The 13,655-nt window shown below is 34.9% G+C and overlaps 1 protein-coding gene across 2 annotated transcripts in view; it reads right to left on the bottom strand.

Annotated features, from left to right (window-relative positions):
• LOC148952099 (uncharacterized) overlaps window positions 1-13,655 on the bottom strand; it is a 644,245-nt gene that overhangs the window by 553,517 nt on the left and 77,073 nt on the right. For both annotated transcript variants that reach the window (XM_089089541.1, XM_089089542.1), the window contains exon 6: window positions 7,185-7,518. In XM_089089541.1, coding sequence (XP_088945667.1) covers window positions 7,185-7,518 — 334 coding nt within the window. The remainder of the gene's footprint in view (window positions 1-7,184; window positions 7,519-13,655) is intronic.

Here is a 13,655-nt window from a genome sequence, read left to right as displayed (position 1 = left end):
AGAGTTACCCTCGTCTTTCTTTGATATGGATTTCGATGTTCTGTACTGGCCAACTGTAAAACTTCGCATTGAATTGAGATGACACCCAATAGGAGAGACAAAGGATTATAAAGTTAGATATAAGGGAAAGAATGGAAAAAAATACGACTTGCCAAAAGTAAAATCTGAAAAATTAATTTAAGGCATTTAATTTGTGTCCTTTGTAATTTTATTTGATGGATTTAAAATACGATGCATTTTATAAAATTATTTTCAGAAAAGGTCCATGTCCTCTGCTTAACTGCTAAAATGGCCATTAACAGGCCTCGGTTTATCTACCCAATTTACCAGACTAAACATCAAAGCTTCTGTTTCACCTGAAATGTTGAACGAGTACAAGAACAATTTAGATATGACTGTTCAGGATGTGCCTTAGTCAAATATTTACAATTATGAGGTGACTAAATTAACAGACAACCCCAGGAACAGGAAATGCATTGCAAAAATAGGTGCCAAATACCCCTCCAGGATAATGAATAAAACAAAGAAGGCAATATCCCTGATAATATGTGGAAATGAAGAATGAAGAATTTCGTTCACTCACGGAACGAAATTTTTATTTGATCATGACTTTGATCATCTGATGCTTCACTAATTTGACTTTTCTTTGCCTTTTATTTTAAACTAACATTGGAATTCTGTCAATAAACGAGTTTTTTTTCTTTTTAATGGAAGTTCGATACCACATGAGTCCAAACTTTTTCAACTGTTGGTCAAAGTTACACATCAAAATTTTTATTATTCTAAGTTAAATACCCCCTGAGGTAACTTTGAACACCTTTTTAGGATTGGTGTAGCTTTCACAAAACGAAAACCAGCAATTTACAAAAATTTACAAGATAACTTAGATTTTTCGTAATTTTTTGTTTAAAGTTACCCCTTTCTACCAAGATAACACAGAGTGTTAACTTATCGGCTTATCGAAGTTTTAAAGATGAGGGACTGTAAACCTCTCGTTTTGGGTTTTCGACTGTTAAAGTCGATTGTCTATCTCTGAGTTTTCAGTCTTTGAATTTTCACTTGTCAGCAATTCAGACTAAACTTTTTTCTTTTATGGCACAGAATGGTTAGATATGGCATCTTGCTGGGGCAAAATCTCTTTAGTAGCTTCGAAAGGGCACTAGATATTTTCGATGTCATTCATCTGAGCCATCTCCAGATAATCTACTATGACAGGCTCGATATAATCACCTTCAGTGAAAAAAGACAGGCGAGTGCTAACCATGCAAAAAGGAAATTCCTTTCTTTTTAAGACAGAGGCCGGTAACATCCGGTTAACTTTTTTCAACAAAGAAAATGTCTTTTTATTCAAGTATTGACGTTATATTTGAGGGTTTTGGGTTCTTTTTCAAAATACTCCAAAATTTCTTTCCACTATTACAAATTACTGTTCGGTTGCATCTGGATAACAGCTATCAAACAGTTCGTGGTAACGAACTGTAAGTCTATTCAGAATCAATTTCAGTTAAGATACTGTCTGACTAAACAGCGCCTTTAAACTCGTTTTTAAGTTTCGATTTCTATGTGCCGTGGTTTGGTCTTTACTAGGCTGCAGGTACTGAAGAATCCATGATATCCCTGTAGTTTTTGGCAAATTAACAAAGAAAAGATCTTAATAGTTCATTGAACATTAGTGAAATTTTAGGTAGAAACATTCTGGATTTTACATCAAGATGTGAATCGGCCCGAATTCTTAATGCACTTTTTTTTTAACAAAGGACAAACTTTTGTTTTGTAATGAGGTGAAAAACCGTGTAAGAATACATACCTTTGTGATTTCAAAGCCCCCATAAGCCTTAAATATGGTTGCTCTTAATTTTTCTGATTTTTAAAGGCGAAAATATAATGGAAACGACAACCTCTTTTTTGCGACTGATAATAGGTTAGTTCTAATGGGGTGCCACGTGTGCTTTTGAGAATAGAAATTAAATACAAAACTAGTTTTTTGATTGAAAGTAAGGAGCAACATTGAAACTTAAAACGAACAGAAATAAGTCCGTACATGAAAGGGGCTGTCCCCTCCTCAACGCTTCGCTCTTTACGTTAATGTTTTTTTTATTGTTTTAAAAAATAAAGTTGTGAAACAGAGTCAAACTTTAGCGTAAAGAGCGAGGCGTTGAGGAGGGGAAAGCCCCTTTCATATACGGAATAATTTCTGTTCGTTTTAAGTTTCAATGTTGCTCCTTACTTTCAATCAAAAAAATAGTTTTTTTATTTAATTTCTGATAGTTTTTTAATTAATGCAGCTTTGATTTTGGCTCACCCTACAGCAATAATTAAAACGAAATTTGCAAATTAATTTACTTTTTTTTGGCTAAATGTCTTTCTCGAAATTTTGTTCCGACTTAACTTACGTAACGAACTTCTATATTCGTATATTTGTATTACGTATATTAGGGAGTCAATACCTCGCTTTTTACGCTAAAGTTAAAATTTTGTTCCGATTCTTTAAGAATGACCCCTTAATCACAAAGGCGGTTAATTAGAATAAATAGCTCTGATGAAAGTACAAAAAAAAACTCCAGTGTAAAGAGCGAGTTAATGAATAGGGGGCGAACCCGATCACATACGTAATAATTTCTATTCGTTTTAAGTTTTGATGTTGCTCCTTACTTTCAGTTGAAAAAATAGTTGTTTTTTTATTTAATTTCTAATCGTTTTCTAAAATAACGCTGGGAAATCCGGTGCCTCCTTCATAGCAATGTCCCTTCCTCCATGAAAACTTCCTCGGTGGAAAGATCCTCACACGTAACACCCGACCTACCCCAACCCCAAATACCAGAAAAAATCCTCCCTGGAAACTTCTGTATACTTTCCAATAACCAATACTATATGTAAACCACAGTATATATAATAGTATTATATAAACTGTGATGTAAACATTGGGCAAAGTTCATAACTTGCAGACCTTCCCCCGGGGACTGTGGGGGATTAAGTCATACTCAAAGATGTAGTTACTGTATTTTTCAACCATGCTGAACAAAATGGTCATCTTAAAATTTTGATCGGGTGACTTTGGGGAAAATGAGCATGGGAGGGGACCTAGTTGCCCTCCATTTTTTTGGTCACTTAAAAAGGGCACTAGAGCTTTTAATTTCCGTTCTAATGAGCCCACCCGTGATATTCTAGGACCACTGGGTCGCTACCATTACCATGGGAAAAAAAATACAAATAAACACACATCCCTGATCTTTCTTCTGGCAAAAAATACAAAATTCCACATTTTTGCAGACACGAGCTTGAAACTTCTATAGTAGGGTTCTCTGATACGCTGAATCTGATGGTGTGATTTTCATGGAAGTTCTGTGAATTTTAGGGTGGGTTTCCCCCTTTTTTCAAAAATAAGGCCAATTTTCTCAGGCGTGAAACTTCTGATGGGTAAGACTAAACTTGATGAAACATATATTTGAAATCAGCATAAAAATTTGATTCTTTTGATGTATCTATTGGTATCAAAATTCCGTTTTTTAGAGTTTCGGTTACTATTGAGTCGGGTCGCTCTTTACTTACAGTTCGTTACCACGAACTGTTTGATAACTAACAATAAGTAAAGGCGATAGGGAATGTTTGAATCTTCAAAGCTGGTAATACAAAAAGTAACGAAGAACCACATTTATGATGAAATAAAAAATTGTCATTATTTTTTATTGCAACTTACTTAAGTATTCTTGACAATTGACATAAGCCTGTCAAATGCGCACAAAATTTCAAAGGATAAGATTATTCAATCACACTGATAAGTGGAAACGTCTTTCATTTCAACTAAAAGGGACCAATGAACGTTTGGTTACCCTTCAGCTTTCTTTTTTTCTTTTTTCTTTTTTTGTCATAATTTTTGCCTTCATTAAACAACAAATTTTATTTATCTTTTTTTAATGATTTTTGTAGGACATTCACCTTTCTTTTTAATATCCGAAGTGTTTCTTTTTAATCATATTTCTTTCTTTTTAATAAACTGTAAGATAGGGGAGAAAGAATATTTCGCTTACGTGCAGGCAGATCCTTAATTCCCTAGCAACACGCTAATGTTTGAGAGTATTTCTGAAGTCAAGATACTTTTTCTGGCCTCATGTGTTCTATTTTCTGTCTTTTACTAAGTTGAAAACATTTTTTTGGAGGGGGGGGGGTCAGGTACGTTTACTAGAATTTACGCAACCACGTATAGATGGGATCATCTACTTACACACACACAAATTTAGGATAATCCCTTTTCTATCACTAAATCTGTAATGAATCTTGCATCACCAGCATAAATTACTGTCGTTCTCATCAACTAGGTACAACTTCGTGTTAGGGAATATGGCTAAATTGAAAAAAAAGAACATGATGTGTCGCTAAGCTTGTTTACCGAAAATCAAGATCTTGAAGCACCTGAGCAGACACATTTTCCAAAGGAGAAACTTATAACCAAAAGTTACAAATATATTTCAGAACTTTCCAACTCTATTGGAGACATAGTTCTTCCACTCATTCCACTAAACTTCGATTTAAGTCGTTCCAGAATGTCTGCAGGTGATCAATGAAAAGATTTAAATAAAGGACCAATAAAAGCGTTAATATAGCAGTACTTAAGTGAAAAGTAAAGTATTTTACTTTCACTAAAGAACTTTAGTAATAAAGTATTTTAGTGAGAATAATCAAATAGTACATTTGATCTTAGAACTTTTAAAGTCACTAGAAAGGTCTTAAAACTTTGTTTACAACGTACCCAGACATTCGAACACAAAATGTCGGACAGAATTTAAAATATTAAATTTGGGCGTTTCCCTGTTCGTCTGCCAGTGGTTAGAAAAACATTCAGCAGAACTCTTTGGGCTAGAATTTTACATTTTTAGAGATAATACCAGATTAAAAAAAAAAAAAAAAAAAATAAAACCACTTATTTTACCGTTTGTGCTTCATTTTACAAATTAGTTGGGCTTCATTGTGAGGAGCTTCTATCAAAATCACTAAGCTATAACATTGTCACAAGTAAAGACATGGCCCTAGGTATAAGAGCCTATTTGTGATGGCTAAGCCCTTACTACTGAGCAAATCCAGGGATCCTGAACAACGAACCAGAGCGAATTTGAAGCGCCTGTTAAGCGAGCCAAGAGCTAGTTGTTTTGCAAAAAAAAGTGACTCAATAAACAGGTTGATTATAGGCCGCTAGATTTATCCATTTGTATTCCATTCAATACTTCTAAGAATTGAAGTTCCTTATTTTTACAATCAGTTTTTACCTCAATCTGTTTGTTTCTTTATTGTCTCCATTTGGTGAAGTTGGTATTCTCGCTCAAGCTGATTATTTTATAAGGCCGACAGCCGAATTTCTAGAGAAGGACTTAGGGAAAAGACAGGGAACCAAATGTAATATAAAAGCTCAAGACTTTACTAATCGCAAAATACGTTTTAGGTGAAGTTACAAAATGGAAAAACAAGTATAAAATAAAGGCATTAGTTTTTTAACACCAATACCGCTGATACATGTGATGATTTTCTGATAGGGTTAACAAACAAGCACTTCTTGGATTTCAGTTGTGACTAAACATAACTGTACATCCAACAACTAAGAATAACAGTATTTTATACAAGTTTTAAAATAATTCTTTAAGGTGTTTATGTTGTGTTTTCTATTGAGTTTACACACCCATGAAAGCGATTGTTATGCATTACCAATTAATTATATGTTTGCTTTTCTTTTAAGTCAAATCTTCACTATCTCGATAGGATGTCAAGTGAATATCCCTTTTCAAACCGTCCATACCAATACAAGGTAAGCACAAAGCAATCCTAGTCAACAATCACCAGAATTCTAAAAATACACGTTTTGGAAGGATACATACATCAAACATCAAAGACGTACATCAAAAGAATGTATTTTTCATTTTGAAGTAAAATATATAAACTTACTAGGCTGACAAGGTTACCTATCGCATAAGGAATTTTCTCTTTATTAGAAAAAGGAAAATACCTTCAAAAAGAAGTGTGATCTTGATGAAAAATATGTCACTAGATTCAACATGTGTAAGAAGCTTAAAAAGTAGGTTTCAGCCCTCTATCTACAAAATACGAAACGCCGTGTTTCTAATCTTTTCATGGTAATGAATGGCAAGTAAAGGGCGACTTGTGTAAAAAAAAATAACCGGAAATTCAAAAACAACAATAGAACAATAAGCTATAAATATAATTAATTAAATAGATTTCATCCCCAGGAATATGATTAAAAGTTTAACTTGATTTTACCAACATGCTTTGAGAACGAAAAGGGTCATTTAGTAGCATTTGCTTTAAAATATAAAATTATAAATTAAATACTACAAACACGAGGGTAATTTTTAAATTAAATATTTGCAACTTCCAATAGACTATATTTTATGCATTGTATCATGCTTTCTGAAAGCAGTAGTAACACTTAATGGCAAAGTTTATAACCCCCGTCATAGATAGGAAAATTTAGGTACTAAGGGTGGCAGTTCCGCTCTTTTCCAGAATGCCTGTGAGCGTCAAATGCAAAATTATAATCTAAATTCTTAAAATCAAGGTTAATATTTAAATTATTTCTCAACCCTGCATGATAGACAGTTCAACCTTAAAAAATCCACTATTTTCTGCATTACAAACAATTTAAGCCTTCTTATGAAAAGCAGGGAGTTAGGAAAGGGATGGCTCTCTTCGAAAATACGATATATTCTCTTCATTTTAAGTTTTGACCTCGCTATTTACTTTTATAAGAGAATACAAATGTTAAATTTTTTTTATATCCTATCTGGAATCACACCTTTTATTCTTTCGATGGTTCGCCGCGTTGTTCCTTCCTCTCTCTTCATGCTTTTCTCTATCTCCCCATCTATACATCTCTCATTTTAACTTTTTACCTCGCTAACTCTTCCTCGCATATTAGGTTCTTATTTCCTTGGAATCTGCTTTAGTTACTAAGATTGTTGTTTTCTTTTGACATGGATTTTCTACTTACCCCTCTCTTCGTTCCTATCCGTTCACTGGAAGATTTTTTCAATCAGAAACTACTTCACACTGATTATGTAGCATAGGTTCCAAATTGACAAAGTGAAAATGTCAGTTTTCGTGAAATAGAGAAAAAAATGGCTTGGGTCTTACTGTTGAAATATTCGTTCTTTTCGAATACAAACCATTAAAAAGGATACTCGCTTGTAATGATTTGCCTTTGGTTATTTTGTTAACCTCGTCAAGAAGGAAAGGCGTGATATTCTTTCCTTTAATGCCAATTGATTCTGCTTTCACCAGAGCTGTTTGAATGGCTTCATTAATCTGTTCTTTGTTTGCTTCAAATTCGTTTGGAATTGGAACAGCTATTAAAATACCATTTTCCAAACCTATCTGATCCCGGCTGAAAATGATATTCGCTGCCTCGGATGGGGAAGAAACTGATGTAGGAGCCATGAAGCCGCTTGTTGAAGTGAAAAATGCTGGAAATTCCTTGGATTCCCCAAACACGACAACACACACTCCTTCTGTCTCCTAAGAGAAAAAAAAATGAATATTAAATAAACTGCATCAAACAAGCCTTTGAACACTACTTGTCATTCCAGAGGGAACCACAGCCCCAGGACGGGCATCAGGTTAAAATGTTAACTAATCCTCCTTCTGATCTGCATGCTCGAAAGATCCAAAACAATATAAGTCGAAGGGAGGAAAAGATCTATACTGCCCAAGGGCAATGGCCCAAATTACGCAAATAGCTCATTTGAAACCGATGCTTCATGGATACATTGTAGTAAAAAGGTAGAAATGTTATGCGTTGTTCAATTCAGAATCAATCAAAGATGTCGTTATATATAATTGGCGAGCCCTGAGGCAAAATCCTTCTCCAACAAGTGCCCTTATCCCTGATCATACCTCATAAATATAGAAATTCTGGACCTCATTCTAACTGTGGTGCCAAAAGATTATTTCAGGAGGCGTCTAAAGAGGACCTGATAACCATCCTAAATCAAAACATGGTAACCACATGCTGCTTCACATATATCTGATTTTCATGAGGTATGCAAATAAGCGTTTTTCAAGTCATTAATTACAAATATTGAGCTAAAAACACAATTTTAGCCTAAACTTGCCTAATGTTTCTCGGACAGGGGTCTCATATTATACAAGCAACATATTTTGAAATAAAGGTTTTATACATAAATTTCAGTACGACGGCGGGCAAGTTGCATATTTTTCAACTTGTGGTTGTAAATAGATCATTTTGGGAAAGGCTTTCAACGATCTAATCATTGTTCTAACCATGTAAAGGGTATGTATCTCTAAATCCAAGAATCGAAGAATTCTTTGGTCTGTGGAATTTATCGTCCGTATGACAGGAGTGTTTAAAGCAGGGGCCTGGGCCCCAAACTCCCTTAATTTTGCAACTTTTTTGACTGATTCAAAAACGGTCTTAAATAACCAAAGGAGGGGCCCAAACAAAACGGCAACAAGTACATATTCACACATGGTATTTAATTCCTTTAGAACTAGTATCTAAGGGTTTTGAAGGAACTTATCATCCACATAGGAGTCAAAGTGCAATATGAGTATCTAAAAAAGAAACACTTATGTAGGCTACATTTCACAAATGGCTTCCAACTTCTTCGACAATTGTACTCATGAATTTATAAACTTGTTTATTACAAGGTGATAATTGAAACATGTAAATTCAAATGAGATATGATAAGCAAATTTTTCACAAATGGTGCTTTGTTTTTACCGAAATTGGTACTTAAGTATGTTTATGCACTAATCATAGACACCACAATGATAATGATCATGATCAACGCAATAACACCGACCTAGAAAAATCGATTATCTTGTACGTATTAGTGAAAAAAAAACGAGTTTTTCAAATGACTAGTTAAAAAAAACTATCCGGAAAAGAAGTTTTTCAAGATAAAATAAAGAGCCATATTAAACTTAAGACCAGAAGAAATAGATTCACATAATAATTCGAACTGAAAACGATCCTAAATTACTATCAAAGAATAAATGAAACCCAAAACGAAAAAAAAATTAAAATAACTGATCATATCAAACAAAAAGATAGCAGATAGTGATATAGATGAAGAAATAGATCTTGAAACAATTAAAAATTAATTGAATATACAAGTCAAACTTAAAACGAACAAAAATTCCTTCAAACAGAAATTTGGCTACCAATACCCCTCCCCCCCGAACCGTAAAAATTCTAAAGTCTATTGCGTAATTTGCACTTTATTGAAAATTGTATATACGTATTTTGAAGAGTATTCAACAGTTGATGTCTTTTTTCTCAAAGGATAAACAAAAAAAGAAAAGTAAATCACTATAATAATCAAGATGACCGGAAAGAACTAATGAAAACAAACTGAAAATTTAACATATATAGTGATATTAATTCCTGGAAATCTCAGTAATTCCACATTTTATTTCAGTGTAATTAGTCTTATTTTTAAAAGTTGTAAATATAAAAAGAAATTTTATAACGTATTTTGTTTTCAGCAAAGCGCAAATGACGCAATAGGTTTTGATATATTGCTCGTTTTGGGTTTCAATTATTCTTTGATAGTAATTTCTGGTCGTTTGAGTTTGAATTATAATAAGACTTTCTGTTCGTTTTCGGTTGCCAAAGTTATATTATTGGTTAATATAATGAATATTCCTTCAGTTTTTCACGACGTCGGCATATGAATTACAATATACGATTTCAATTTTTAATACTAGTCAGTGTCTTTTGATTAATTTCAACATCCCCCCCCCCCAGCAGTCCCTGAAAGTTTCAATAAATGTCATCAGCTGTTCCAGAGATCTTGCAAACAAGTCTTTTTAAAATCAGGATGCATATAGTGTCTCTTGACAGAGTTCAACATCCCCTTCAACATTCTCTGAAAGTTTCAATTTAATACTTTAAAATGTTCCTGAGATATTGCACAAACCATTTTAACAAGGCGGAAGTACATAGTATCTTCTGATTTAATTCAACAGCCTCTGAAGTTTTCATCTAAATACCATTAGCAAATCCTTAGATATTGCACATACGCCCTTTTGACAGCCAGGATACTCATAGTCGTATTTTGACTCAGTTCCACACCCCCGTAAGCATTCTCTAAAAGTTTAAACTTAATATCCTTAACTATTCCTGAAATATTGCGTGCATGCCATTTTGACAAACAGGAAGCATATGGTGTCTTTTGATTCAGTTCAGCATCCCAATTAATATTTCCTCAAATTTATAACATAGTAATCATAGCTGTTACTGATATATTGCAGCTACGTCCATTGACAACCGGGATGGAACTAGTGTCTTAAAGCTCAACACTCACCTCGAAATTCTCGGAATGTTTCAACTTGATACCCTTCCCTAACTGTTCTTTTAATAATTAAGATTAGCTGTTTGACGGCCTCGATACATATAGTGTCTTTTGATTTTGTTAATATCCTTCTAAGCATTCCATGAAAGTTTCAAGTTAATATCCGTAGCCGTTCCAGAGGTCATACAGATACGCCCCTTTGACAACTTTGATACACCTTAGTGCTTTATGGTTTACTGCAGCATCCCCCTCGCCATTCCCTAAAATTTTCAAAATAATAACTTTAGTCGTTTCTGACATATTTAGGATCAAATAGACCCCCCCCCCCTGTTTCCAAAGGATTAATCCAGTATACAAACAATCGGCAGGCGGCATAATCTACAACCTTTTCCCCCGGGGCTGTGGGGGCCATGGCATACCCAGAGACAATAATTCTTATGAGCGTACCTCATAACTCTTATGAGGTGGGCGTTTAAAAAGGACAATGAGGCCCTTAGCCCTCCATGTTCTTTGTAACATCCCTTGAAAGTTTCAACTTAATACTTTCAGCCGTTCTTTAGACATTGTTGATACGCCCTTAGGACAACCATCCTGCATGCAGTGTGTTTTGATTTGGTTCAACATCCCCCTCAGGGTTTGGGCAACTTGCATAACTTACGGCGCTTGCCCCAGGGGCTGTGGGGAATATACATCCCTTTCAATAGCTGGTCGAGTCTACCTAGTACCTACTCCAACCCATCTGTCTCGTTTACTAGGATCCCGAAGCAGTCGAGGTTGCCTCTCCCACCACCACACAGGTAATTCACGACCTTTTCCTTCTGGGTCCTTTTTTGCCATCCCACTAGCCACCATTCTTGGGCCTAAGCGGCCTCGCCCACCAAATAACTCACACCTACGGTTACCGAATACCAACACCCCCAAAAGTCAACCCCTCAGGATGGGGCCCATTAGCAATCAACACCAAATCCTCCCAAAATTTCCTCTTGTGTGCCTTTCAGCTATCCCTGCCAATTTTTGGTCAGTACCACTTACATTTTGATAAATCTCCCCAGCATTCACCGCATCCTCTAGTCCTAAGCTTCCCCAAAAGTGCTTTAGATTCAGACATCAATGTTTCAAAATTAATCTCAGATGCGTAATCAGCAATTTTGGATTTTCAATCAGCGATACGAAAGCTTTAAAACATATCTATATGTGTAAAGTGGTGAAGAATAGGATGTTAGATCAAGAACAGATCCAATCACACTGGATGAATACATCTATCAAGTATGAAAAAAGAGAACATTTTTTTCAAATGAACGTAAAGGTCAACAGTATAGCTTAAAAGGAGCAAAGGTTGTCATATGTATGAGTGGGGCAGCGATCTTCCTCGACTCCTCCCCCCTCCTCCTACCACAATATACGTTAAAGTTTAACCCATATCTCACGCTTCTTCTAAATAAATCTATAGATACGAAGGGACGTCAGAGGTTAAATCATATTTATCCCTTCATTTCTATCTGAATGATCGACCATGGAAGCTCTAAAGTTTGGATCTAGACATACATTTTTTGAAAGTTTATGCACAGTATTTCCCTTAAAAGATCAACTAAGCCCTCCTCTAGGAGCTGGTACACAACGACGCAACTATGTTGCTGGATCGACGGTCAATAATAACCGTTAACTTTTAATGGACCACATGTAAGTTCACAGAGATAGGTGTCGTCATCCCATCTCTGTTTAGAAAATGTCCAAAAACAAGCACTTGGAATCATGAATGGTGAAGGGAAGGTTCCATATCATTATACAAGTTCAAGCTCACCACGATGGTCGAGAGAAGGAACCTCCTGTGCCTTTGTTTTGGTACCAAGACCCTGTCTGTTCCCCGAGTACGTTCCATCATCCACTAACCCTACCATTCCGCCCGCAATAGACCGTACGGTATAAAATCCCAAAAAGTCTCCAAACTGACTCCTATCCCCGCTAGATATGAAAGATATTGCAAGAGTTTTGTTCCAAGTTTTGTTGAGCTGCATAATAAATAACCAGGAAATCTAGTTATAAATTTTATTGTTATGTATTTATTTTTTTATTTTTGACTTTTTAACTAAGTTTTGACTCTGATTTTTATGAAGCGGGTTGACCATTTTATAAATTTTACTTGATCGCCTTTTTCCCAATTCATGCCAAAATTATTTTTGTTCGTGGCCAACAAAAATAGCAGAAATGAGCACTTTGCTTAATCAAAATCACTTTTGTTACTTTGAGTGGTACTAAAACTTTTAATTTCCTTTCGAATGAGCCCTTTTCCGACATTGTGTAATTAAGGATTTAACACGAAAGCTCCTGTGAAGAAAAAAAAGTATGTACATATATGTTACCATCTTTCTCCAGAAACACACGGAAGTATGTTTGTGGAAAATAGTTTGCTGCTTTAGTTTTCGGGCATATTGAATTTTATTGTGAAACTCCCATAAAGGATACACCCCTGTTAGGAGGCGTTCTCACTGTTTTCCTAGAATTATCCAAGTGTTCTTTTACAGATAATTTTTGTGGATACAGTTAAAATTAATAAACTGAACATATTTAGAATCAACATAAAAATCAATTTAGTATAAACTGAACATATTTAGAATCAATATAAAAATCAATTTAGTTTTATGTAGACTATATTGTTACAAAAATTCCAATTTTCTTAGAATTTCAGTCTCTATTGACCGAAGTTATTTTTTACTTACCGCTCAATACCATGAATGGTTTGATTGGTTATTTGAATAATTTTATGGCACTTATAGGGGCTGCACTTGTCATGTCGTCCTCGAAAGCACATTTTTTGAGCTTTCGACCACTCTGATTGCAAGAGCTGGCTTGAAATTTCGATCCTGTTTCCATGAGAAATGCAGGGGCACATGTAGCATTGAAGAAGTGGCAGTTAGCCCTCTCATCAGTTAGGATTCATAAAAAGACACATGACATTTTTTATTTGTGATCAAAATACCCCCCCCCTTTCCTCAAGAGGAAAATAACTATAGTAATAACATGTGAGAGTCGTCACTCTTTACAAAGTCAACACTATGTGAAATAAGACAATTGCGTTATATGCCGTTGTTTTCCATTACTTACTCTGTGGTGAGCCGGATCGTTCAAAGTTCTAAAAACAAAGATGGGATACCCATATTACAACAGAGCCTTCATTCGGGTCTCTTGTGTTCTTTCGGGTGATTTGTCTTTCCACTTATCGTCAAACATGCATAAAGTTCTTCCCGCAATCAAATATAGAAATAAAATATTTGTAAGAGAGGAAAAAGCATCAAGGGAATTTGAGGTTTAAGAATCTAAAGTTTGGATTTAATGATG

Source organism: Artemia sp. Qi Xiang Cuo, chromosome 5, assembly GCF_049724085.1.
Source record: "Artemia sp. Qi Xiang Cuo chromosome 5, ASM4972408v1, whole genome shotgun sequence".
NCBI lineage: Eukaryota > Metazoa > Arthropoda > Branchiopoda > Anostraca > Artemiidae > Artemia > Artemia sp. Qi Xiang Cuo.
This window is presented reverse-complemented; position numbering and strand designations above follow the sequence as displayed.